Raw genomic sequence first — 25,771 nt, forward strand, 5'->3', positions numbered from 1 at the left:
GTTCTGACTCTGCAGCCATGTTTGCATTGATCTGAAACTTCTTGGCAGAGTAAAACTGTTCATCAGACTGGGATTTGAACATGGGACCTTTGCCTTGTTATGGCAAGTGGTCTACCAGCTGAGCTATCCAAGCACAATTCATGATCCATCCCCATAGTTTTACTTCTGCCAGTGCCACATCCCCTATCTTCCATACTTCACCGAAATTCTATTGCACACTTTGTGTGACTAACATTCTGGAAAAAAGGATTCCAGGAATGCTAGTCCGGCAAGGTGTACAGAAGAATGTCTGTGAAGTTTGGAAGGTAGGAGACAAGATATTGGTGGAGGTAAAACTGTGAGGACAGGTGAGTTGTGCTGGGGTTGCTCAATTGGTAGAGCACTTGCCCGTGAAAGACAAAGGTCTTAGATTTGAGCTCCAGTTGGACAAACAACTGTAATTTTTCCAAGAAGCTACCTTAAACAATCTCTTACACAATATTTTCGTTTCAAATGCTTGTCCAAGAGAATAGACTAAAAACAAAAAGGTTGAGGCCCTTTAAAAGCACATTCATAATCATTATGTAATGACACTGTTTGACATCGGCTTACAAGGTGGGCTCAGAGAGAGTGCCTTTATGCTCATTTTGACCCTGAAGCACTCCTTAGTTTTACCTTTATTGATTTTTCTTATTTTATTTCTATGATCAACTCTCCCTATCTAGGTTGACAAATGTAGTGTACTAGGCAGTCTCTCCAGTAGACCTGTTGCATCTTCTAATAAAACACAGTCCTAGATTCTCTTTCCCCTCAACAAGATCTGTGTAATAGTTCCAATGTAAGTTGTTTGTAATTGAGGTATTCTGTGGAACAATGACATAACTGAAATGTATTGAGATTACAGAGAATTAGACATTTTAGATAGGTTTTTTATTCATTTTAAACTCTGGAACACGGACTAAATTTCAGTCAAATATTCGTGAAATATTATGGTTTCAGAATATGTGATGGGATAGTGTAATCTGTAAGAACTACTGACTGATTTGGATTTCAGTTAAGTCATTGTTCCAGAGAATGCTGCAGTTGTAATTCCCACTATTTAGTTTAATTGCCAGCCTTTAGATTTGTGTGGTTTATTGTGTAACCAAAATTTAATAGATTTCTTTTAATATTCATGCTTGTGACGTCACACTTTCTGTTGTTTAAAATCAGTTGCCACTTTTTGCACCATGCAGGTATCTCGTCTAAATTGTTTTGATGATGGTTTTGATCTTCTGATGACTTTACTGGATCATAAAATGGCAGCAGCATCTCCAAACTGTCCAAGAGGGCTGCTCAGATTGCCTCCTAAATTGACAGGAAATCATGATACTTCATGGGGAGTCCAAGGTGCTCATCATCTTCATGAACTACTTCAGAATGCTTATGCCATTCAAAAAGCATTAGTTTACTCATAACTGGACTCACATACAGCAATATTTAACATTTATAAAACATTACTGTAATTTTTCTGTTCTTATAACAAACCATAATACAAAATCTGTGATCCATTTTTTATTGAATAAATTATGTGAGCTGAACATGTTGCTGGGCACAGTTGATATTTGGTGATAAATAATATTTTTTGCAACCACGATTATATTTTCGTTTACTCAATGACCAGTTTCAACAGTATTTAGTTGTCATCTTCGGATCTTCTCAGAAATAATATTACAGTGCATGAATTACGTACCAGAGGTATGCCCTGGAGTGGAAACGAGTTGGTCCATGGAACTCCTGGAGCCCGTAGCTATAACGACTCTGTGTACTGCAGAGGCTCAGAGTCATTTTAGATTTAGTGTGGTACAAGAGAACCTGTACTCCTGCATCTTTTTTTAATGCAGTATTTTATGTCATTTTAAATGAGAACCACACTGTGTAGCTGCTTTCATAGAGGGTTACAAACAGAGGGACACAATTTGGCACTCTGTTCTTTCCCTGCTCGTGTTATCAAGATCTTGTTACCTCAAGAATTCACTGTGTTTCATGCTGAATTTTGTGCATTCTTGGGGGCAACAGAAGAGATTAGATGTGTTGTGACTGCTTTATTTCTCATCTGTTCAGACTCCTGAGTGCCCTCAACTCTTTACAACACTTGTACCCAACAGGTAAAGTAGTCCATAATATCCTTGATGGTCTTCTTCACCTACGAAGGCTAGGGCAGGAGGTGACTGTCTGTTAGGTGGTAGAGCACGTGGAGCACTACAACAGTGACAATCGTGATACCCCTAGAAGAGCGGGAAGGGGTCATACATTGAAAATCCACAGCGTGGTCAAAGTAAGACCTATGTTTTTCCAGTCATCTGTCTGTTATGTACACATTTCAAACAAAGCTTTAACTCCACATTCTAACACTTTTAGATTACTGTGTTGGATGCAAAACATTGCATGCCAACCCATGTGATCTGTTTCTAAAGTTCCAGACATTTCTTCATAAACATTGATTCAAACTTACTAATTTTTATTCATATCTTTCTCAGACTATTGTTTCGTGTTTCTCACAGACATAATTGGTTTTGTTATTTTGTGACATACCAATTAGACTCTTGTTTTGCATATTTCATTTTTCCAGTCATACAGTTACTTCTTTGATTGGCTTTGCTGCTGTTGTCCTGCTCTTGCATTGCCAGGTTTACAGCTCAGCAGCACTTTCTGCTTTGAGGTTGTCAGATCCAGTCAGTCATTGTGGAGTAAGATTGGCCACCTGGTGTCTTCTGCACTAGTCCTGTAGACAGTCTTCTTGCCAAAGCAGGTTTCTTCCCTCTTCAGTACCAACTTGTGCTCGTATATGCAGCCACCATCTGACAGTTTCCTAATTATCTAACTTACCAAATTCTTTTTGCATTCAAGGGCATTGACCTCCTGCCACCCACCATTTGGTGGTATTACCAATATTACCAGTTTGAAAGTGCCTTGAGGCCCTCTGCCAAGACCTCCACTTAACCACCTTAGAATGTGCTCCCCGTATTTCCCAGACGTCGTTCCTTGGTTTAGTTCTCAGACCACCTATCAGGAGTAATGTATTACAAGGATCTAAAGTTTGTTGTCCTCATGACCTTTTGGCACCTGTTTCTCTTAGTTCGTCAGGAGTATTAGGAGGCTATGGTCAATCAAACTGACAACTCTAAAACCAGAGTAGGACGGGATGTACTTTTACATCATCTGTCAGTCAGGAACAATATTTGTTGCTGGGGACATTTAGTGTTTTTACAGTGGAGCTGATAGCCATTAACACAGCCCTATGTCTTATTAAACAGGCTCCCGTAACTGCATTTTAATTTGTAGTGACTCATTTCTGTTTCTGGTGTTATATTTGTGAATGTCGTCAAACTGATTTATTGTTGACAACAAATTTCATAAGGCAATAAACGTACTGTGAGGTTGCTGCCAGTATGACCAAGTGTTTGAATAGCTGTGTACAAGATATTCTATAATGGGACCACATATTACACTTATACCTGCTTCTTTGCAAAAAAACATTTTTTCCCTCAATGACAAGTTACTCCAGAATATGATGCCATAAGACATTATTGAATGAAAATGGAAACATAATTCAACTTCTTGGCATATTCATCTCCAAAATGGTGTATTATCCATAATGCAAATGTTGCAGACCTTAGACATTTAAGATTATTTGTAACTTGTTGCTTCCAGTTCAGTTTCTTATCAATATAAACCCCTAATAATTTAGAATATTCTGTTTCATTCAGAGATTTGCACTTGTTAATTATTTTTAATGGTATGGTCACATGTTGTACAGAACTGAACTGCGCTTATTGTGTTGTATTTAAATTCAGTAACAGTCCATTTGTACAGGACCAGTTATCACTTTTCAAGAAAATACTATTTACATTTTCAGGTGGTGAAGTTACTCCCGTAGTTTTCATTATAGTATCTGCACAGTCATCATTATAGTATTTGCATGAGCACTATTTCATCTTATTGGATATATGATGGAAGAACTCAAGGGTCATTAACACTAGAAGTTCGGTGGATCTGTAATTTATTTCTGTTGCTGCCTTGTAAAGCTAGATGCAACAGCAGTTGATCTGAATTGTGTGCACTCTGACTTTGCACATGTGCTATTCAAATCAGCCATCAAGTCTGAGCATGCACAAATCAAATCAGCTACCACTGCTTCTAATATTTCTAGGCAGCAGCATAAATGTAGTACATGTACACTGGTCTTTTGATAAGTTTGTGGCTTTGAGTTGCTCAAAGATTACAATTTCCAGTCTGTGCCAATCTGTGCTTGTTGTGTATTTATCACAGAGTGAAAGAAGTTGCTTGGTGTCCTTTTGCTGTCTAAGAAATATATACACACACACACACACACACACACACACACACACACACACACACACACACACACACACAAACGAAAAGTTTAACAAAAAAGAGGGTATATTATATGTATAAAATGTTTAAGGCATGTGACTTATCAGATAACCATAAATACTGCACACTGGCTGAAGACCCTGACTGTCAAGTAAGAGAACTTCAGTTTGTAATAATTTACCGTGTTCTCATTAGAAAAATTGAGAAAAATTACAGTTTGCTATTTTTAAGAGTATTTATGAATCAAATTTGAATTACTTTTTGCATTGTGTTAACTTGGTTCCTCTTGTTTTCTAGAGAAACTGTGTGCCGAGGGATAAGCTGCACGCAGCTACCAGTTTATTTAAGATTGCTGCTCCACTCATTCAAGAGAAATCTGAAGAATATGCCTGCCTGTCGCTATATGGACAAGCAGAACGGACACTTTTGACAAGTTCTGCTCTCTTGGCTTACGTGAAAGAGAAGGGATATTTTTATGTAAGTATAACGCTTATTTGGCGATGACAATGTATTGATATCTGCAGTCACTTGAGGACCAAGATTTTGTTGTGTTAGTTGCTTTGCATTCTTCTCTGCAATGCTGGGGCAGTGTAACTAGCATTGACAACATACACCTCAGATTTTTATGTAATGACGCACAGACAGAAAATTTGTCACTCCCAGAAGACATCAAGCTAATATCATGTAACACCATCTCTAGCCTTGATAATGGGTACAAGTCAGTTAAGAAAAGACTCCACCAGTTTGTTCAGATGTTTTCTATAGCATTAAGTTTGGATGAAGGAAAGACTCCACCGGTTTGTTCAGATGTTTTCTGTAGCATTAAGATTGGATGATTTAGTATGCCAGATGAGCTATGATAGGTTACCTGAGAGTTTGTAGAACTAGGAATGTGTGCATGTAGCTCTCTGAACACAGTTGTTGTCATCTTGGAAGACAGAAGTATCCACAGCACACTCATAATGAAGAGGTAGGAAAAAGGGCAACATTTAAATAAACATCCTACTTCATGTTCATAGTCACCTGAAAGAGTGGGCCTTAGTCACAATAACCACCTGAACTACACCCCACATACACTGTGGCTTAAAAGCCACATTGGGCTGTTAGTGCACTCAGCATCTCACACGATTTGAAAAGAGGTGAAATTGTGATTTGTCAGACTACATTATTTCCCTCAAATCTTCTGTTGTCCAGTTTCTGTGCAGTTTGGTGATTGCAGCTTTATGAGCAGCTGCGAGCATTGCTCTTGAATAGATATTGCATTTGTTTGGCAACTGGTATACTTTGCCTGCTTAGTGTAAATGCATAGATACATTTCCAGTTTGTTAATTTCGTGTGTATTACAAATTTGCGTGGGGGCCTCAAGTGTACCTGGAGTCATATATTTTTTCTATGAGCATAGTTCACATTTAAAGTGGTCAACAAATTGATTTACCAGAGAAATGGTGATGGATGATAATTTATACAGACGTAGAAATCATTTGTAAGTTTAAACTACTCTAATGTCTGTAAGTTAAAGGATTTTATATATCTGTGAATTAAAATCAAATATGGTGATAATTTGAACACTGTAATGTGTGTTGGCAACAGTGCAACATCTACACAGTGATAGATACAGATACAATATATGCCAGTAGACTATCCGTTGCACTTAATGTGTGTTCTACTCACACACTGATGGCATTCAGAATGTCAATAAAATTTGCAATGCGCGCTCATTGGTATTTTTCCCCTTTTCACAGTAAAATTTGATTAATTTAAAGTAACTATATAACTTTAGGACGACTTTCATTCTCTGCTGAAAAAGTGAAATCTCTTGCAAGAACTGTGATTTGAACCCATACACACTGTGATATAAATGCAAGCTGTTTATCACTTGTTCACCAGCCCAGTTAGCAAGTATTTGCCCCATTATGCACATATTAATGAATCACAATCACTACTTCTTGGAAACTATTAGTTTGTGGACTTGATATGTGTAAATAAAATTTCCTGATTTTTTTTTAATCCTAAGTAGTTGAAAACAAATTGTGCTTCATGACTTTTAATCTTAATTTTTTTTAGACAAAAGTGTAGTGATGTATATTCTTTCACAGTAGTTGCTATTGAGTCCCCCCAACCATTAATATGCCAAAGTTCATCAGAGGCAGTGGGACACAGGTTCTGGCTTCTTGGGAAATCTTAACTTAAAATTCCACAGAGATATTATAATGAGATTGATGTTGAATGGAAAGACAAAAGTTGTTATACATGAATAGGTGTCTGTTAAGAAGTATCTGATCTCTGATGAGCACTGTTCGTCAGCATTCTGCACCAGTGTGCAGATTTGTTACTCGGAGGATGAGAGTTTTTGTGTCCATATAGAAAAGATTGCTTTTACTGTTGTTAAAGTGTGAACTATTTGGGTAGGGGGGGTGGGGGGGGGTGATACTTTGTGGTACACCATCATCACACCACTCTCTCGTTCCCCCATGGGACTCTCAACTCTTTTGTGAATGCATTTGTTGTGAGCATTGGGCCTCAAGCCATTGCAGTACTTCCTCTGTTTTTGTGCTGCAATTCTACATGCTGACTATTTTCTTCTCAGATCTATTCTCTAGTACAGATTACTAGCTGAAAACCTAGTTGATTGGTAGGGTGTCAGTTGTGACTTTTCCTGCCCAGTTCCTTTTATTTTACACCACATATTTCACTTAATTTCAATTAGTCCCCAAATATGAATTTGACCTCCACCTTTTCAAAATTTTTGCAGATTGCTTGGGCAGTGTGGGGATGGTCACTCTTTAAACAGCATGGTAACCAATCCATGAGGCAGGTTATTAGGTACACATATGGTGGTAGCCCCATGACCATGCAGGGATCACACTATGATGCCCAAGATGTTAGCTCCCCATGCATGCTGAGGAGTAGTGCCTGTTTGTCTGGGATTCTGGTCACTGGGCATCATGCTAGGTGACCTTTGCTATGTGTGCAGCACCATGAGGAGAGCCCTAGTTTGGAGTAAGCATTGGCATGGCATATATCTGATGTTATGAAATTACTAAAGTTATCAGCCAGTGACCATAAGGCTCCATCAGTCTCTTCAGACAGACCAATATCCAGAGCAGATAGTTATGACCCTTGGCCATGCCATGGAAGGAAAACAAAACTAAGCAACTTGCAGACACTGACTCCCTCAACTCCTGGTTTATACTCAAACAGATAAAGAAGGGCCTTTCTTTCCACTATGTGAATATTCTTTGTGGAGAATACTGAAAATGTATTTGGGAAACACTCTTCCTGTAGTAAATTATGAAGTGGTTCCATCTTAATAAACACTTTAAGGTCCAGGCACTTATAAAAAATTCAGGCCCAGAAAACAAGCCATTTATGTTGTCATTTAAAATGTTACTGGAATGTTTGTGTTTGAGTTGTCTTAAAAGGCAATACACACTAAAAAAGACAAAATTTCAAGGTTTATTTTCATACTTATTTTAGTTATTTGTTGTATTAAAAATTTTAGAGTCATGATGGTAAAAAGTATATGATTAAAAAGGTGTGAGGTGAGTTATTGAGCAGTTTCACAAGTAATTGGCTTTTGCATGAAAAAATCTGTAGTTTTCTGGCACGCAAAGAGATATATTGCATTCAGACCAATACCAGATTGTTTCTTACGTGTTTGTTTTGCTAGTGGTCTCCTCTTTTCCAATCAAATCTTGGAAATCCACGTTGGATGCTGCTTGATCATGAGAGTCATTTGTAAAAAGGATGAGATTAAGACAAGTAAAACAAAAATGAACTGTAATCATAGCAGCAGTATCTGTAGCAACAATACTAGTGATGAAAAATTGTAACAGAATGCAGATTACTTGAATATGAATCTTCTTCAGTCTGTTTCCACTGAGATTTTCTCCCTACAGCCCAAAATCATTTAATTATTCCTACTGAGCTTTCAAACTTTCATGGTTACTCAACAAATGTGACATATTTGCAGCATAATTACAGCAAACAGCAAAACCTGATGAATACACGCACGAAACTTTGACAGTGTGAATGCGCATTGGCTCAGTTAGTTGCAACAACAGTTCTTATGTACACTTCTGTTTCTTTCAAATTAATTCTAGAAATTGACAACAAAAAGTAGAACCTGCCAAAGGACACATACAGTGATGTCTCATATGAAATGGATGCAGTTTTCAAGTGATAGGTTGCTTATGCTTCGAGAAAATTATGGCCTGAGCTACAGTTGGGCATAGGCTTTTGAACACAGCACTGTGGCCCAAGTAATACTTGGGCTTGGTCCCCAAAGTGTTGAAGTGGCAAATCCTACTCAGTCCCAGACATTTTCTGTTGTAAACAACTTGGTGATGTACGCCCCATAAGAACCTGAGCATGGTACATGGATTAATTTTTTCATCAAAATCTACTGCTACAGATTGATGAAGAACTAGGCAGACAGTTGGAGACATTAGGGTCCCACTTTGCATGTCATATACATTGAAGCCTGCCGGGATGACAGGGTTGACGTTGGCAAATTCATCCTTGCTTTTGAGGGGTCCACGTCCAGAGAAGGCCAAAATCGTGTTACTGCTGCAGTGTGGGGAGCCATATTTCCCACCCCTGATGCAGTGCCTTAAGTGCCAGTCCTGGCCACTTCACAAAAATTCACCATATGCTATATCGGTTGAGGAAACGACCACTTTCTCCAATCTCCAAAGTGTGCTACCCTAATCAAGCAGCCCAAAATCCAGGAACTGTAGGTCACATATGACTTCTAATATTTTGTATCTCGGAAAAAAAAGTGATCATTTTGGCCAGTCTCAGTGATATCAACTTTCACCAGTATTCTGGCTAGGTCATCAGCAGTATGGTACCTCAGAGTATTGACATTTGGGATGCACAGAAGTAAACTTGATCCGGGGGCCGTAGGCCCTCCCATCTTTGGGAACCACCCCCCATACCCGACTGGAAAAACAGCATCATCATCTTGTGTATACTGGTGACAGGGCTGTTTTTCCAGAACCCCCTTCCCAGAAATTCACAGATCAGGAACCAACAAGTTGAAAGAGCCCCCCAACTTTGGGTTCCAAGGCTGCCTGCTCTTCTTCCATTGCTACACTCACAGATAAACCCTCACAAGAATCTTGACTGCAAAAAACTGTGAAAGAGAAAAAGAAGAAATCTTATGGAAAGGCTACTTTTGGGACCCCCAGGGTACCACATACTCAAGCTGTTGGACCCCAAACCGATTTTTGGTGGTGATGATTCACCTCCAGCAGTGACATAGTGATATTGCGGTGTGACCCATCCTCTTCAGGCCTAACCAGGAGAGTCTCAATGTGAAACTCCAATGGAAATGCAGTTGATATTACTGTCACTTGCCAGAACCACAATTAATTTACTCTTGTTTTGTGATCTGTGTTGCTCTCCAAGAAACACATTTCACTGTTGACCTTTCTCTGACTCTTAAAGGTCACCGTGCATTCATTCTGAACTGTACTGGCTGCGAGAGTGCATCTAGAGAAATCTGTACATAGGTTTGGTCATCAATGGGTGGATTCCCCTTAATACCATGATGGAATAGCGTTGTGCCTGCAAAAGAGCACTGCAATCACCAATCATAATGTTTATTTACTTTCAGGCAGGGCACTTACTTTGCTTGAGATGCCTACTTTAGTCCACCAACTCTCCCACTGAATAAATGCTTCTCAGAGCTCTTGCCACTCCACATTTGTCAGTCTTGAACTCGCAACAACTTCCTCATTAATCATCAGTAGACTTCAGAAGGCTGTGTAGTGCTTTTATATGTCGTAGGCTTAATTATGTCGTAAAGACGTCACAAAGTCCTGGAACTTCCATATGCTAGAAGAGAGTAACATCGATGTCTTAAGTCTGAGGAACATTGGTAGCAATGCTAATTTCACTAGATGGTGGATGGCTCAGCTAATTTTCTGTTGTCTGCAGCATCAAGCACTAACTTCTATTCACCACCAAGGGTGTAGCCAGAATCTCGATTAAAGTTTTTGTTACAGATGATGATCTGAATGAATTCTGTGATGACAGAATCCCAATGAACAGAAGTATTGGATAATATTTACACTTCGGGACTGTGTTTGGCAACAGCAGATTTGTCAAAATATTGATATTCGATGTGGCATTGTTGCTCTCAGCAGTTTTATGGACTCATTTGTACAACTAATCAATGTAACTGCCACCTCATTCACAGGTATTATGTAAATTACACTAGCACCGTGACCAAGGATGTTTTTTACTCAACGCAGCAAGTTTGTAATGTTCCTGGATGGTTTTAAAATGATTGGTTACTGTGTCCTATGGCTCTGCCTATTTAATTAGTTGTATCTCCAAAGAAAGGCAGGAATATTATGGGCTTATACCTTTCTGATGATTGGATATGTGTGTTTGTTTCTTAGAGATGGCTAACTTAAAATCTTAATGACTTTTACATAACATAATTCAGCAACTATATATGTAAGTTCCACACAGACTACTGAAATCTCCTGATCATGACAAGGGAGTAAGTCATCAAAAGCTCAAGATTGAATACAAATCTGATAAGGCAAGAGCTCTGTGAAGCATTTATTCAAGAATCTCCCTGTGAAAAACTGTGTTGTCATCTGTATCCCATTTTTCCTTACTTGGGGATTTCAGTGTGCTTCACCCCATATGGAGAAGTACCACTTCAGCTGGTTGGGGCCTTCAAATTGTCCTGCTTCTTTCTGATCTTTATCTGTCTCCCCTCAATGACTGTACTCCTGCCAACTTCAGGGCTGCCTGTGGTATGTTTTTGGCTATCAGCCTTATACAGTCTCCTCCCCCAGTCTTAATGCTTTGCTACAATGGTCAGTACATGGTAATCTTTGTGACAGTGACCACTTTCTGATGATTCTGTCACTTCATTGTCCCTGCCTGATGGCCATATTACCACACTGATCTTTTGGAAGGGCCACCTGGCAGTTGTGTACCTCTGCCAGATTGCATCGATGAGGTTGTGGGAGACTTATCCAATATAATCATCTGAGCTGCTGGAACTGCTGTCCCCCTTTCTATGGGCAAACTCCCCTGCTGGCTGGTGCCGTGGCTGTCCAAAGATGCTAAAACAGTTATTCAGGATCATCAAAGGGCCCTACATAATCTTGAGCAACATTCTTCACGGATCACTCTTATCACTTTCAAGCAGTTCTGTACCAATGCTAGCTGTCTAGTTAAATGCAGTAAGAAAGAATGCTGGAAGCACTATGTCTCCTCCTTGGAAAATGTGCCTCTTCACTTCAGGTGCAGGCCAAACTCTGTAGTGTGCTGGGGCACAAAAGATCAACAACTGTTTTGGGTCTCATCTTTCATGGCGGTATATCTACTTATACGTTGGATATTAACAAACACCTCGTGACCCACATGCATTGCATCGGCATTCTCTTCTTACACAGCTACCTTTTGAGCATAATATTTTTATGTTATGCTGTGTAAATTAGTATGTTGCATTTGTAATGCTGATGAATGTAGTCAATAAATGTTTGGCGACTTTTGTCAGGAATCTGTAATCATGCAGTATTATTAAAGTGGCATATACTTGAGTAAAACTGGGAAGCTTTACCTATGCAGTCTCATTAATTTAGATATAACTGAGTTAATAATGTGCTTGGAGTCTAATCAATGTGTTGCTCAGCCTCATGATACATGGTCTAGATTAGTTACATTTATAACATCAAAATTGGTGACACAAACTGTTAAATAAACTCATCCACACACTTTGTAGCACAAATTTGTAGTGGTGATAATAGGGATTTCTCTTTTCCTTTTAATATGAGCGTTACATCATACTTACTTTTTATGTTGTTAATTCCACATTTTAGTTTGTAATTGAAGTGTTTATTGTTGATAAACTTTCAAAATAATGTAAGAACACTTTCTCAGAAAATGTAAAACACTTAAGATTAATTTTTCTTCATGAGTTTAAGCATGGTGATTATTTTATTATTTTATATTTCTGTACATACAATAACAGTAGCTTAATTTTCAGGACCAAGATGACATTAAGAATATGGATGTTCTCATATTATTCAATCGTCACTGGGGATATACACTAAACAGGACAGGTGGAGGAGAAGTTATGTATGTTTATACAATGAGAGCACCTGTTAAGTGCTATTTAATGTATCACCTCAGTTGGTTCGTGAATCGATTGGTCGAAGCTGCACTTTGTAAGTTGCACACATTTAATTACTTATTTGATTAATTGTAGATGAAGAAGGCTTTCAGCAAGGTAAAAGTAGGATTGATGTTTTCAAATCATCATAGCTAATCATAAAGTAACATTTATGAAATAATTAAGTTGTTTAACATTTCTGCACTTTGCATAAGAACTTCAATTTGTATGACTGTGTATTTGTATGTCTCACCTCTCACAAATCTAGTATGAAGTGCAAAATTGTAGCAAGTGACTTAAGTTATACAACACAATATAATTTTTCTATATTAAATGCTGATTGAGCACTGTGTAAATAATTCCATTAACATTTGACAACAGGCAATGCAGAACAATTGCTTCACCATTTCCCTTTAAATTCTAAACTCAAGGTGGCAAGAAAGAAACATTCTTTGTTGAAGTTTTACACTGAGGTGACAAAAGCCATGAGATACCTACTAATAGTGTGTTGGGCCTCCTTTTGCCCAGCATAGTGCAGTAACTTGACATGGCATGGATTCAACAAGTTGTTAGAAGTCATCTGCAGAAATACACAACTGTCCAAAATTAAAGCAACAAACAGAAATTTGCAAGGTTGTGTATGGCATGTGACCACCTCTGATAACAATGCAGGCCTGACAATGACGAGCATGCTGAAATGATGTCATGTCTTGTGTTGAGGCAATAACACCCATTCTTCCTGCAGAGCTGCTCACATTCGTGGAGAGTGGTTGGGGGATGCTGATGTGATGCAACCCATCTCCCTAGTGCATCCCAGGCATGCTGTATGGGATTCAAATTGGGAGGGTGACCAGGCCACGCCATGCATACAATATCTTCTGTTTTCAAGAAAATGTCAACCATACGTGGTCTATGAGGTCAAGCATTATCATCTATCAGTATGAAGTCTGGGCCCACAGCACCTTGTGACAACTGCAGATGAGGTCCCAAGACCTCATCATGATACCAGCAGTTAAACCTTGCCAATTCATCCGTGCAATTTCATAACGAGTGGTTCGAATTGTAAACATAATCCCTGCGGATGCCATTAGGGATCCTCCTCGATATCAGTCTCTTTCCACAATGTTTGGGTCCCTTAATCGTGTTTCATGTTCCCTCCAGATGCGAATCCATCGACAATCACTCTCCAAACTAAATCAGTACTCATGTCTGAAGACAACAGTGGCCCACTGTTTGACCATCCAGGTGCTATGTTGACGACTCCGCTTTAGACGTTCCTTTGTGCAAAGACATGTCAGAGGTAGACATACAGCAGGTCTCTGACAGTAGAGGCCACTCTACTGAAGCCTTCTGCACACTGTTTGCCATCATGGCCAGGGCTGCAGCGAGCTCACATGCCAGTTGCTGTGCAGTACTAAGGCAGTACTGTCATGCCCTTATAGCCAAATAACGGTCCTCTCTTCCGAAGTCACACTTGATAGGCCCTGCCCTGCCTGCACATTGAGACACAGTTTCGATGTCTATAAACTGTTGGCACATCCAAGAAACAACAGAACGATCCAAAAAGCCATCTGGCCACATCAGTTTGCTACTGTCCTGCTTTCTTTGTTTCTATGGTTCTCCACCACAGAGGCTCTGGCAGTCATCTTCTGTGTGTCATACAGCACCATCTGTGACTGTGTACTCAACGATTGTGGATATTGGGGCTCCCCTTCAAACACTACCTCGTTTCATAGGGCCCTGACTTCATTGTTGGCGTGGTTGTCAGTCGACCGGAATGCCGTCTTCTGTGCAGAACATGGTCACACAGACATCTAGTTGACAGTTTGTATGTTTATATCATGAATTAGACACAGGACGGGGAAGTTGTGGTTTGTTGCTCCTATTTTGGACACCAGTGTATTAAGCCATGCTGCCTCTATAGCCCTCTGTAACTGCGAAAGTATTGTTGGTACAGGCTTTTGAGTACAAACTGATGTTTTAAATATGTCCCATAAATGTTCAATGGGATCTGGGTGTCCAGATCATTCACACAAACTGTCCAGAATGTTCTTCAAACCAGTCATGAACAGTTGTGACCTGGTGACATGGCACAGTGTTCCACTGTTGTTTGGGAACGTGAAGTCCGTGAGTGGCTGCAAATGGTCTCCAGGTCATCTAACATAACCATTTCATCAGTAATTGATTCAGATAGACCAGAGGACCCAGTCCATACCATGTAAACACAGTCCACACCATTATGAAACTGCCAACCAGCTTGCGCAGTGCCTTGTTGACAGCTTGGGTCCAAGGCTTCATGGGGTCTGCGCCACACGTGAACCCTACCGTCAGCTCTTACCAACTGAAATTGGGACTCATCTGAGCAGGCCACAGTTTGCTAGTAGTCTACGGTCCAACCGAAACGGTCACAAGCCCAAGAGAGGTGCTGCAGACGATGTTGTCCTCTTAGCAAAGGCACTCACATAAGTCGCATCAATCGTCTGCTGCCATAACCCATTATTGGTAAATTTTGCAGCACTGTCCTAATGAATACATTAGTTGTATGTCCGACATTGATTTCTGTGGTTATTTCACAAAGTGTTGCTTCTCTATCCCATGAATTTTGTTACCTCATTGTATGTACAAAAGCAATTCTTTTGGTGAGAATTTCTCTTCAAATTCTGATAAAATTTTGCTACCGCCAATATTTACATTCAGCCAGCTATGAAGTCCATAAAGAATTATTCAGGATTTATTCTTTCGGTTGGTATTCCTTTTATTTTTTTCATTGTTTCACTGTCTTTGCTGTTTCTCATTGAATGTGTGTGTACATTTGCATTGTTCCCTCTTGAGAAAATGTTGAAAGTGTGAGACTATTTAAATAGTCTTCCCTGTTTCATATGTCTTCTTCTGATTTAACCATCCTTCTAGGTCCTTTGACTGTGATTTGTCCATTTATTTTTGTTGTTGACCAACTGAAAAATTTTTTTGGTTAAGCTGTGTATGCCCATTCCTTCCACAAGCCCAACTTTCAAATTGTGTCTGGAAAGTTCGTTATTTTTCCTTAATTTGTAATTGTGATTTCTATCTGTTTCTGATCCCAAAATTTGATTGAAAGTATTCTTCTTACTTCTTCTCGAGTTATTCTGTCTCTCCTACTTTGACTTTCACAACGAATTCAGCTGCATTGAGTGCATAGCTTTTTATAACTACATTTTAGTGTCTAATTTTTGCATAATATGTGTTCTAATTCCACAAGAGAACAACACACAGTGACTGACACAACAAACTTTATTAAGTCTAGAAAACAACATGTTATAACAGGAACACTAGCAATGGAGTGGCTCATAATAACAGTCTGATAACACATGTGCACAGGTAAACATGTAACTGAGTTAGAGCTGGCCAGGCCCCCTCTAGAAGATGTTGGCCAGCCATTAGAGTATACAGACTAGAGGCACGTACATCCACGACTGGTGGCCTCTGATGGTTATTGAATGTCTAGCTGCGTCTGCCAACTTCTGTGGCGGGCCTTACTACTGTGCACCCAGATATTGGGTGCGGATCTATGTGGTTTGCTACATCCCTCTCCTCTTAGGGAGGGGATGGGGGGGGGGGGGTCATTGCTGATCTCTCAGGTGAGTTGTGGACAGCTGCGACATGTAGTCGGCATCCACATCCATCGAGTCCCTGTAGGTAAGAGAAGTGAGCAACCCCAGGTAGCCAGATACCTTGGTACACAGGCCAAAGGGGCCAGTGCGAGGAGAGGCCTGATGCCACTCCGCCGGGCACAGGACCACAGAACTGGCAACAGGCGGCCCAAGTCAGGATCCATGATGATGTCTGCCAGACGTGTGGAAGTGACACCACCGCAGGCTGAGGCTGCTCCCATGAGGGGCATGCACTCTGGCGGGAGTGCCACTGAGGTTGCTGCCAGAGTCTGCCAAGGCATAAGCTCTTAATGCGGAATCGGTGACGCAGGTAGAAGATGAGGCTGGAACTGTCGCTGGTAGGCGGCACTGAGGAAAGGAGGTGGCACAGCTGGGATGAGAGGAGGGAGTGGCTGCTCACATGGATGCAGAGCTGATTGCAAAGGCGCTGGACACCCAGCTCCCCTCCCTGTCCCCAGTCCATAGGGTATAAATGCGGCGGCCGTTCTGGCCCGTGATGACTGCTGGTATGCAGTGGGGGTACCGAACAAAACCACGTGCCCAGGCTGCTGTCCCTGGCTTGAAGCTTGATACACCAGAACTCCATCGCGGGCGAGATGATTGACATAGGAGATGGAGGAGCGTCCTTGGCTGGTACCCATGGAGAAGCTACGCTGGGCTATGGGAGCCAATAGGAATCATTTGGTAAGTTGTCAGAAAAAAATTTAATGTCCATTCTTCAGGAAGTCTTGCAGTTATTTTTTCATCTGTGTCTCTAAAGGTGCGACCCATGTGCTTGACCTCCCCGTTAGATTGTGAGTGAAAGGGAGGGGAATGAATGTGGCACATGCCTGACTGCACAAAGAAATCACGAAAGCCTGAGACAGGAACTGGGGTCTGTTTTCAGAAATGAGAGTAACTGAAAGACCTTACCTCAGTAGTGAGCGAGGGGCACCATACCATGTATGGAAATGTGAAAATACATAAATGACAATCAGCCAGAACAAATTCAGAAATGGACCTACAAAATCAACATGGATGCATTTCCAGGGCTGGGTTGCTGGAGGCCATGAAGAGAATGATGTTCTAGAAGTCATCTGTTGACTAACACACTGGGGTACGCAGCAACAAAATGTTTCTGGTTTTCATCAAAGACGGGTCAGTAAACTAGTCTGCGAGTGGGGACATCTGCTAGTGAGCTTCGACGATTCATAGCACAGATGCCCTACCAACCCCTCTCCCTCCCGCATTCCAAACACATTACTGCAAATTTATTGTTAAGCTTTTTTTGCATGAGTGTTGAGTTACTTTACTGAGTCACTGTGCCTTTTTTATTTATGTTTGTAGCCCTTGATGTCAGCTGTTAAATATTAAACATGGCACGTAAACAAAGTCTTTCTTTGTGTATTTTAAAACAAGAACTTGAAGTGTTAAAAAGGCTGGACAGCAGAGAAAGTGCTACTAAATTATCACTCAATTATGATGTCAGAAAAGCAATGATTAGTGACTAAACAAAAAATTGCTTTAAAATTGAGCAGTTTTTTTCTGTTTCAACTGAAAAGTGGCTTCACTCTTGAAAAGTGGCAAAAAATGACTGTTTCTTTATATGAAGAACTTGTCAAGGCCTTATTTTTGCTCAAGAAAGACAGAAAGGAATCCCCATTTCTGATCCTTTGGTAAAAGAAAATACACCTCAACTGAACAAGCTTATGGATGGTGACCCATCACTTTCAGGTAGTTGTGGTTGTTGTTGTTTTCTTCTTCTTCTCCTCTCTCTCTCTCTCTCTCTCTCTCTCTCTCTCTCTCTCTCTCTCTTTTCTGAAGAAAAAACACAGAATTAGACAACTCACAATTGGTGAGTATAAGATGTCATCTGACAATGAAGCAGCTGTCAGTTACCTAAAAGAATTTAAACACCTAGTTTCTTCTCAAAACTGCTCACTGCAGCAAGATTACAACGTGGATGAAACTACACTAAATTTTAAGGCCTTGCCTAACAAACGTCTTGCTTTGCAAGAAGAGAAATCTGGCCCAGTGTTTAAAATACAAAAACAATGTCTGACTGTCTTAGCTTGCAGCAATGTCTCGACAACAACCAACCTTCCCCTGATGGTATAGGCAAATCAGTGAAACCACAGGCATTCAAACACGTTAACATCAACCCACTTGCTGTGTATTACACTACTGGCCATTAAAATTGCTACACCACGAAGATGACGTGCTACAGACGCGAAATTTAACCGACAGGAAGAAGATGCTGTGATATGCAAATGATTAGCTTTCCATAGCATTCACACAAGGTTGGCGCCGCTGGCGACACCTACAACGTGCTGACTTGAGGAAATTCTCCAACAGATTTCTCATACACAAACAGCAGTAAACCGGCGTTGCCCAGTGAAACGTTGTTGCGATGCCATGTGTAAGGAGGAGAAATGCGTACCATCACGTTTCCAACTTTGATAAAGGTCGGAGTGTAGCCTATCGCGATTGCGGTTTATCGTATCGCGACATTGCTCCTCGCATTGGTCAATATCCAATGACTCTTAGCAGAATATGGAATCAGTGGGTTCAGGAGGGTAATACGGAATGCCGTGCTGGATCCCAACGGCCTCGTATCAGTAGCAGTCGAGATGGCAGGCATCTTATTCGCATGGCTGTAACAGATCGTGCAGCCACGTCTCGATCCCCGAGTCAACAGATGGGGGCGTTTGCAAGACAACAACCACCTGCACAAACAGTTCGATGACGTTTGCAGCAGCATGGACTATCAGCTCGGCAGCTCGGAGACTATGGCTGCAGTTACCCTTGACGCTGCAGCACAGACAGGAGCGCCTGCGATGGTGTACTCAACGATGAACCTGGGTGCACAAATGGCAAAACGTCATTTTTTCGGATGAATCCAGGTTCTGTTTACAGCATCATAATGGTCGCATCCATGTTTGGCGACATCGCGGTGAACGCACATTGGAAGCGTGTATTTGTCATCGCCATACTGGCGTACCATCCGGCATGATGGTATGGGGTGCCATTGGTTACACGTCTCTGTCGCCTCTTGTTTGCATTGACGGCACTTTGAACAGTGGACGTTACATTTCAGATGTGTTACGATCCGTGACTCTACCCTTCATTCGATCCCTACAAAACCCTACATTTCAGCACGCTAGTGCACAACCGCATGTTGCAGGTCCTGTACGGGCCTTTCTGGATACAGAAAATGTTCGACTGCTGCCCTGGCCAGCACATTCTCCAGATCTCTCACCAATTGAAAACGTCTGGTCAATGGTGGCCGAGCAACTGTCTTGTCACAATATGCCAGTCACTACTCTTGATGAACTGTGGTATTGTGTTGAAGCTGCTTGGGCAGCTGTACCTGTACACGCCATCCAAGCTCTGTTTGACTCAATGCCCAGGCGTATCAAGGCAGTTATTATGGCCAGAGGTGGTTGTTCTGGGTACTGATTTCTCAGGATCTATGCACCCAAATTGCATGAAAATGTAATCATATGTCAGTTCATACTATATTTGTCCAATGAATACCCGTTTATCATCTGCATTTCTTCTTGGTGTAGCAATTTTAATGGCCAGTAGTATATAAGAATCAAGAAAATGCTTGGATGGAGTGTGACTTGCTCAAGAAATGGTTTGAGCACCCAATTTGTCCCTAAGGTGTCTGTGTTCAATAAAGAAAATGGATTGCCTAATCACGCTCCGCTTTTTATACACAACACTATGTCCCACCCAGAAGAAATGAAACTTGCCTGTGGAGACATTGAAGCAGTTTCTCTGCCACCAAATGTAGCCTCAGTTCTTGAGCCTAAGGACAAAGGTGTGTTGCAGGTCATTAAACAAAATTACAGGAAAATGCTGCTTTGCACCTTACTTGACGAAGATGAAAATGCAATCACAATCGTACAAAAGCTTAAGAAAATTACAATAAAAGATGTGATTTACTGGTTGTCTGAAGCATGGGATAACACCACTAAATGTGCATTACAATGATCATGGAAAAATATCTGGCCTACATAGGAATTTGTTGAAACAACTTTTATGCCAGTGAAAGACTGTGACCTTCCACTAGTCAAGAAAATCCTTGGCTATTAAGATGAAGAAGAAAGCTGTGTTGAGAAGAAGACTGCTGTTGATGACAATGGCCATGAGGAGCACCGTAGCAATGCTGCAAGGTTCGTCAGCTCAGAGATGGAAAGCAAGGGGGAGGTGAATGCTCAAACTGAACTCATATCACACACGGATGTGACAAATGCTCTTTACTCACCTTATGCTATGTTAAACAGCATGTTTCATCAATACCAAGTGATGTTATGTTTATGTGGCAATGGTGGAACATTGTGTGTTCAAGTTGATTCAGTGCTCTTCGTCAGGAAAAAATACTTACTTCTTCAGTATGTGTAAATTGATTATTTTTTGTGTTTATCAGCGATTAAAAATGATTGTACAGATTGTATAAATGGAGCTGACATTTACTGTATGTACTTTATTGTAAGTAACCACCTTCATTTCAATATGGTTTCAGATGTTTTCATCATGCTTAGGCTCTATGTATGTCTCTATTTAACTTCCTTGTATAATAATAAACGTACATTTTTCACAGACATCTTTTTAATTTCTCCTGTTTTTAAATTTAAAAAATTGGAATTTTGCTGAACTCTGTTCGGAATAGGTGGATTTTCAGAATAGTGGAGTTCGGAGTAGTGGGACTCTACCGTATTTTCAATACACTTTTAGTTTTTGAACAATGCTGAGTTGAAAGTATAAAAACTGATGTGTTTCTTTTGCTTGTCATCTTATGTAAGTTATCTTGGTTCAACATAAGCTAAAAACCTCTGTCATGGATGGAAAATAATTGTTTGGAACAGAATTGGAAAAAGTGTTTGTTCTATTTCATCAGATAGTAGAATGATATTTCTTATTTACAGAAATAACTATCCTCAAATTTTCAACTTGAGACCATTGGACCATTGTGGGAATAATAATCATAATATTTTCTCACTTTGCATTTTTCTTGTAATTTAATTTTTAAAAAATTCATTATTTTCAAGAGGTAAAAGGAAAAGATAGAAGCAATTTCAACAGAACAAATGTTGCAACTCTGAAAAATTCTTGAGAAAATCGACTTTGAAGTTTTCTGACCATCTTTAATACACTAAAATTAGGTCAGTTTTTCTCAACAGGCAGCATGGCTCTGTGGTGTAATGCTCATCTGCCATTATGGGTCCTGGATTCGATTCATGGCCAATGCAAATTTTTAAACAGAGGTGCTAGTTCTACTAACATTTCTGTGAAACATAAAATACATAAGCTGGAAAAAAATTGATAGTACAAGAGGTTGGTTTGAGTCTCCTTTCAGTTGTTATTTTTTCCATTTTACCCTCTTTCTACTCCCCCCCCCCTCCCCCTGCCCACTGTTTTCTATTTAGTTTGAATACCTATGTCATTTAAACATAAAATTTATCAAATATATGCCAATGTAACACATATCTAAGTAACTTCTGGCAGATTGAAACTGTGTGCTGGACTGAAACTTGAAATTGGGGCCTTAGAAGTGTTAGAGTCTTAATCCGGCACACAATTTTAATCTGCAAGGAAGTTTCATATCAGCGCACACTCCGCTGCAGAGTAAAAGTCTCATTCTGTAAGGTTGATCTAATTGTCATTTTTATAGAAAATGTAAGTCTTCTTATTTATAATTACATATCACACAAAAAATTCAATTTTCATTGGAAGTATAAATTCTTAGATATTGATATTTTATAAAAGATTGTTAATGATGCTATTATAATAAAAAACATTAGAAATTAATTTTCTTAATTCTCATGTGTTTTACGCCTCATGGAAATGTTCGTGGAACATGCAACTTTGTGTAAAATCTTACAACAATCATGAATTGAAGATTTACCACCCACATTATAGGTGAGAATTCTGCCACAGAGCTACAGGTACCATCTAAAAGACAACCTTGCTGTAGGGTACTATAGACATTCTTAAAAATTTGAAGTCAGCTTACTCAACAATTTTGGGAGCCATGTTGAAATGCTTTGTGTGAATGATATTTGAGTTTTTAACTACAGGTACCATTAAAAAATTAAAAATCTGATTGCCTTGTGTCTCGTGAGCTGTACCTCCATCTACAATGACTTCACTAAACAACAATGTTCCTTTATGATCTGCTGTGCATATTTTCTCAGTGTTTATAGTACTTCATAGTTTATAGCCTTTTCTGAACGTGTATTAAGTGATATCAGCAGTGAAACAGATGGTTAATTAACCACCCCACCCTGTCGCTATTGTCATAAAAGTATAGTTTAGTGGCTGCTGTGAATTGGCCTGACCTAAAGGAGCACTACATGCCTCACTAAATCCATTACTCAGTATGTGGGAACAAGACATGGAAATTCTATTGGAAGTTATAAAAAGTTGCAGTTTCGTTAATTTTGAATGGGACAATGGGAGAGAATTATTCAGTTGTAGGCTGTAGGTAATGTAACCAAACCTCTTGCAGATCTCTCACTTGCATGTGCATTTGCTGCTGTGAGGCTGTTTGATGCTTCACATATTAATATTTCCTTGTTTTCCAAAATACCTATCTGAAACACAGTTCCCTGTTTTCTCCCATAACTAAAAGAGGCTCTTTGTCTGTCATTTGCATTAGCAGCTCAGAGTTATGCTCAGTGGCAACTCGTGAGTATACATTCTGGTTTTCAAAAATTTCTAGATTCAGATAAATTTGAGAGTGTGAAATTAATAGCTTCTGTGGCGTAACAGTTACGGTTATCAACAAGTTTATATAACTACAGCCACTGCCAGTTGTAATAGCAACAGTAATAATAATAGTAAAAAATAATATGCATAGTTTATCTGACAACTAAAGAATTGTTTTTGTGGAATTTTGTTGTTTCGTACATAATTAAGTATAGTTTAGGGCAATAAAGAGATGGTGTGTAACATTTCGCAACTCTCCATTTCGCATTTTTGTGTAATTGGGGGTTTTCGTGCTTTTCCATTTTTTCAGACGGATGTACAATATTTGTAACAGATGTATTAGTTCACGAATTTACCTCTGGGCCGAAAATCAAATATTCTTACGCTGCACCCACATGATAACTTTTGCTAACTGCACACTTCCTTGTTAAATGTTCGCTTTTAGTCGCACTTATTTGATGTTGTCACTCTCTCAATCAAAGGATCTGTGTTTCAGAGGCCACAGTTTCTTTGTGACTTACTTTTTGTGGTAATTTACCTTTCTGTTCCCAGAATGAAATTTTCACTCTGCAGTGAAGTGTGCACTGATATGAAACTTCATGGCAGATTAAAGCTGTGTGCTGGACCAAGACTCGAACTCAGGAACTTCGCCTTTTGCGAGCAAGTAGTCTACTGTCTGAACTACCCAAGCACAACACACAACCCTTTCTCAAAACTTTATTTTTCTGTTAGCATTTAAAATAGATTAAACATAGTTCATGTATACACTGTGCATGAAAGCCAATTCCTGCACAGTAAGCAACCAATCATTGTGGAAATGGTTAAACTTAAGTAGTAATGTCTATCAACATGGTTACTTGACTAAAATACTAATGAGGCACTGCTGCCAATCCCACATTTAAGTGAATATCAGAAAAACCAGTGATACAACTTTTCATGAAATTTTATATATACGGTGTGGGCCTACAGCACAGATAAATCTGCTCATCATAAGATCAATAGATTTCAGAAGCATGAATAAATGCTACAGTCTCACAATCGACGGTGATGTGCGTTAGGCTCTTATGATTCTCAGCACCTCAAATAGATTACTGTATGACAAAATTCATAAGTTAATATACTATAACTCATTCAGAAACTGACAAAATAGGTTTACTGTCAGTACAACTTTATCATATACAGTCGTTTGATCTAATTTTACTATATAGTGAGTGAATTAGCATATCTGAGGACTGTGCTATCATCTAGCAGGATTTATGCCGAGCAAAACAGGGTAAAAGTCTGCCGCAGTGTGCTACCACCTGGTGACACTGATGTAAACTTCTAGTTGAGTGACGAGGTTAGCTGTGCACATTATCAAATCCATATGTATTTGGCCTGTAAGGCAATTGGGTCATGTGAGCTGCGTATGCACAAAAGCTCCTTAAAATATGCACAACTGAAAGTATGCTCCTGACCCCGATACGAAGTTTTACGGAGCCTAGAGTAGCACGGTAGATTTAAGTGCTGTTTCTTTCAGCTGCAACATCTATGTTGCAATTAACAGTATGCAAAGAAAAATAACCAACAAATCCGCAAGATGTTGAAAGTTAGGGTGTTCATGTGCTCTTACACAGGACCCACCACTGGTTATGCTTATTGGAAGCTAGGATCCATCTTTGCAGTGATCCGTAGTTTTTAATACAATTGTTGACCCAACACCAACATGGAGAAACCTGAATTTCAGGTTTTCCAGGTAAAGGCAACTGTTTTTTAGTATGTGTGTGACACTCTTGATGTATGAGCTACCTATTGTTACTTCCACCACTGCTCTGTTAACTCCTCCCTTCTCCATCTACTTTGTCTTCTTCCTTCACCTGCTCAGTTAACTTTGAGGAAATGTTTCTTAATGATTTTTATTTCTGGAAGCCGAAGGATTATTATTGAATTTTTGGTTGTACAGCCAAGGAGAAAATGTCACAGTCTGCCTGTGGCATACTGTGTGTGTGTGTGTGTGTGTGTGTGTGTGTGTGTGTGTGTGTTCACTTACTGATGCATCAAATAGGGTGGATATACTAGGAGTTTAAGAAGCAGGAGCAGATGAATTATCTCCAGTAAAGTGCAGTAATATTTGAATTCATGTACCTATTTGTTAAATACGGGAAATAACGTAACTAATTTTGTAGATACATTCAACAACTTTTGAGGAATTTTTGGGGATAGTAAATGATCTCCAACAAACAATTTTGTGGTGACATGCTTTGCAGTTCATCCATTGCAACGAAACTCACTCAACTAAATTAAATTCAGTGAAAGCCAGTGAGTGGAATTCGGGGAATTACATCATTAACATATTCAAAATTCATACATACATACATACAGAACTACTTTAAAAAAACCTTCTGAGTTAAACTCTTCTGCATACTGTTGATACTGTACTTAGGTTAGTGCGTAGCATGTACTTGCATAACAAGAATGAAATTTAATTTAATTTAATGTTCATACCATCTCTGTGCCAAGCCAAGACATTATCTCATCATTCTAATAGATAAAAATCTCACAATTAAAAATTTTAGTACGTATTAGTGTAATTGAATAATTTTGTTTGTTTCAAAAATGTGTGTCTGGTAATTACAGGTGTGGTGGTGATTTATATTATCTTTAAGCTGCTGTCAGTTTACAAAGCACATGCTGAAACTCACAAAAGAAATGTTCGTGCAATGGTGGGTCGAATTACTAAGTTTCTTAGAACAGAATCTGACAACAATGCTGAAGAACCATTTTTTGTTGTTATTGATTATGTTCGTGACCAGCTGATACCAGCGAAAGACTATAAACGTAAGTTTATGTATTTTAAATGTGTTAGTTAATTCTGTGTTATAGACTGTATTCATGAATAATGTTATCATGTAGAACATGTGTGTTGAACAAAAGATAGCAGAGACAA

The 25,771-nt window shown here is 39.6% G+C and overlaps 1 protein-coding gene across 4 annotated transcripts in view; it reads left to right on the forward strand.

The window, feature by feature from the left end:
• LOC126469944 (inner nuclear membrane protein Man1) overlaps positions 1-25,771 on the forward strand; it is a 341,802-nt gene that overhangs the window by 206,042 nt on the left and 109,989 nt on the right. For all 4 annotated transcript variants that reach the window (XR_007586098.1, XR_007586097.1, XM_050097349.1 and 1 more), the window contains exons 5-7: positions 4,654-4,833; positions 12,374-12,554; positions 25,462-25,662. Coding sequence is in view for 2 of the 4 variants with exons in the window: in XM_050097349.1 (XP_049953306.1) it covers positions 4,654-4,833; positions 12,374-12,554; positions 25,462-25,662 (562 nt within the window). In the remaining 2 variants the exon portion in view is untranslated. The remainder of the gene's footprint in view (positions 1-4,653; positions 4,834-12,373; positions 12,555-25,461; positions 25,663-25,771) is intronic.

The sequence above is a fragment of the Schistocerca serialis genome, chromosome 3 (genome assembly GCF_023864345.2).
Source record: "Schistocerca serialis cubense isolate TAMUIC-IGC-003099 chromosome 3, iqSchSeri2.2, whole genome shotgun sequence".
NCBI lineage: Eukaryota > Metazoa > Arthropoda > Insecta > Orthoptera > Acrididae > Schistocerca > Schistocerca serialis.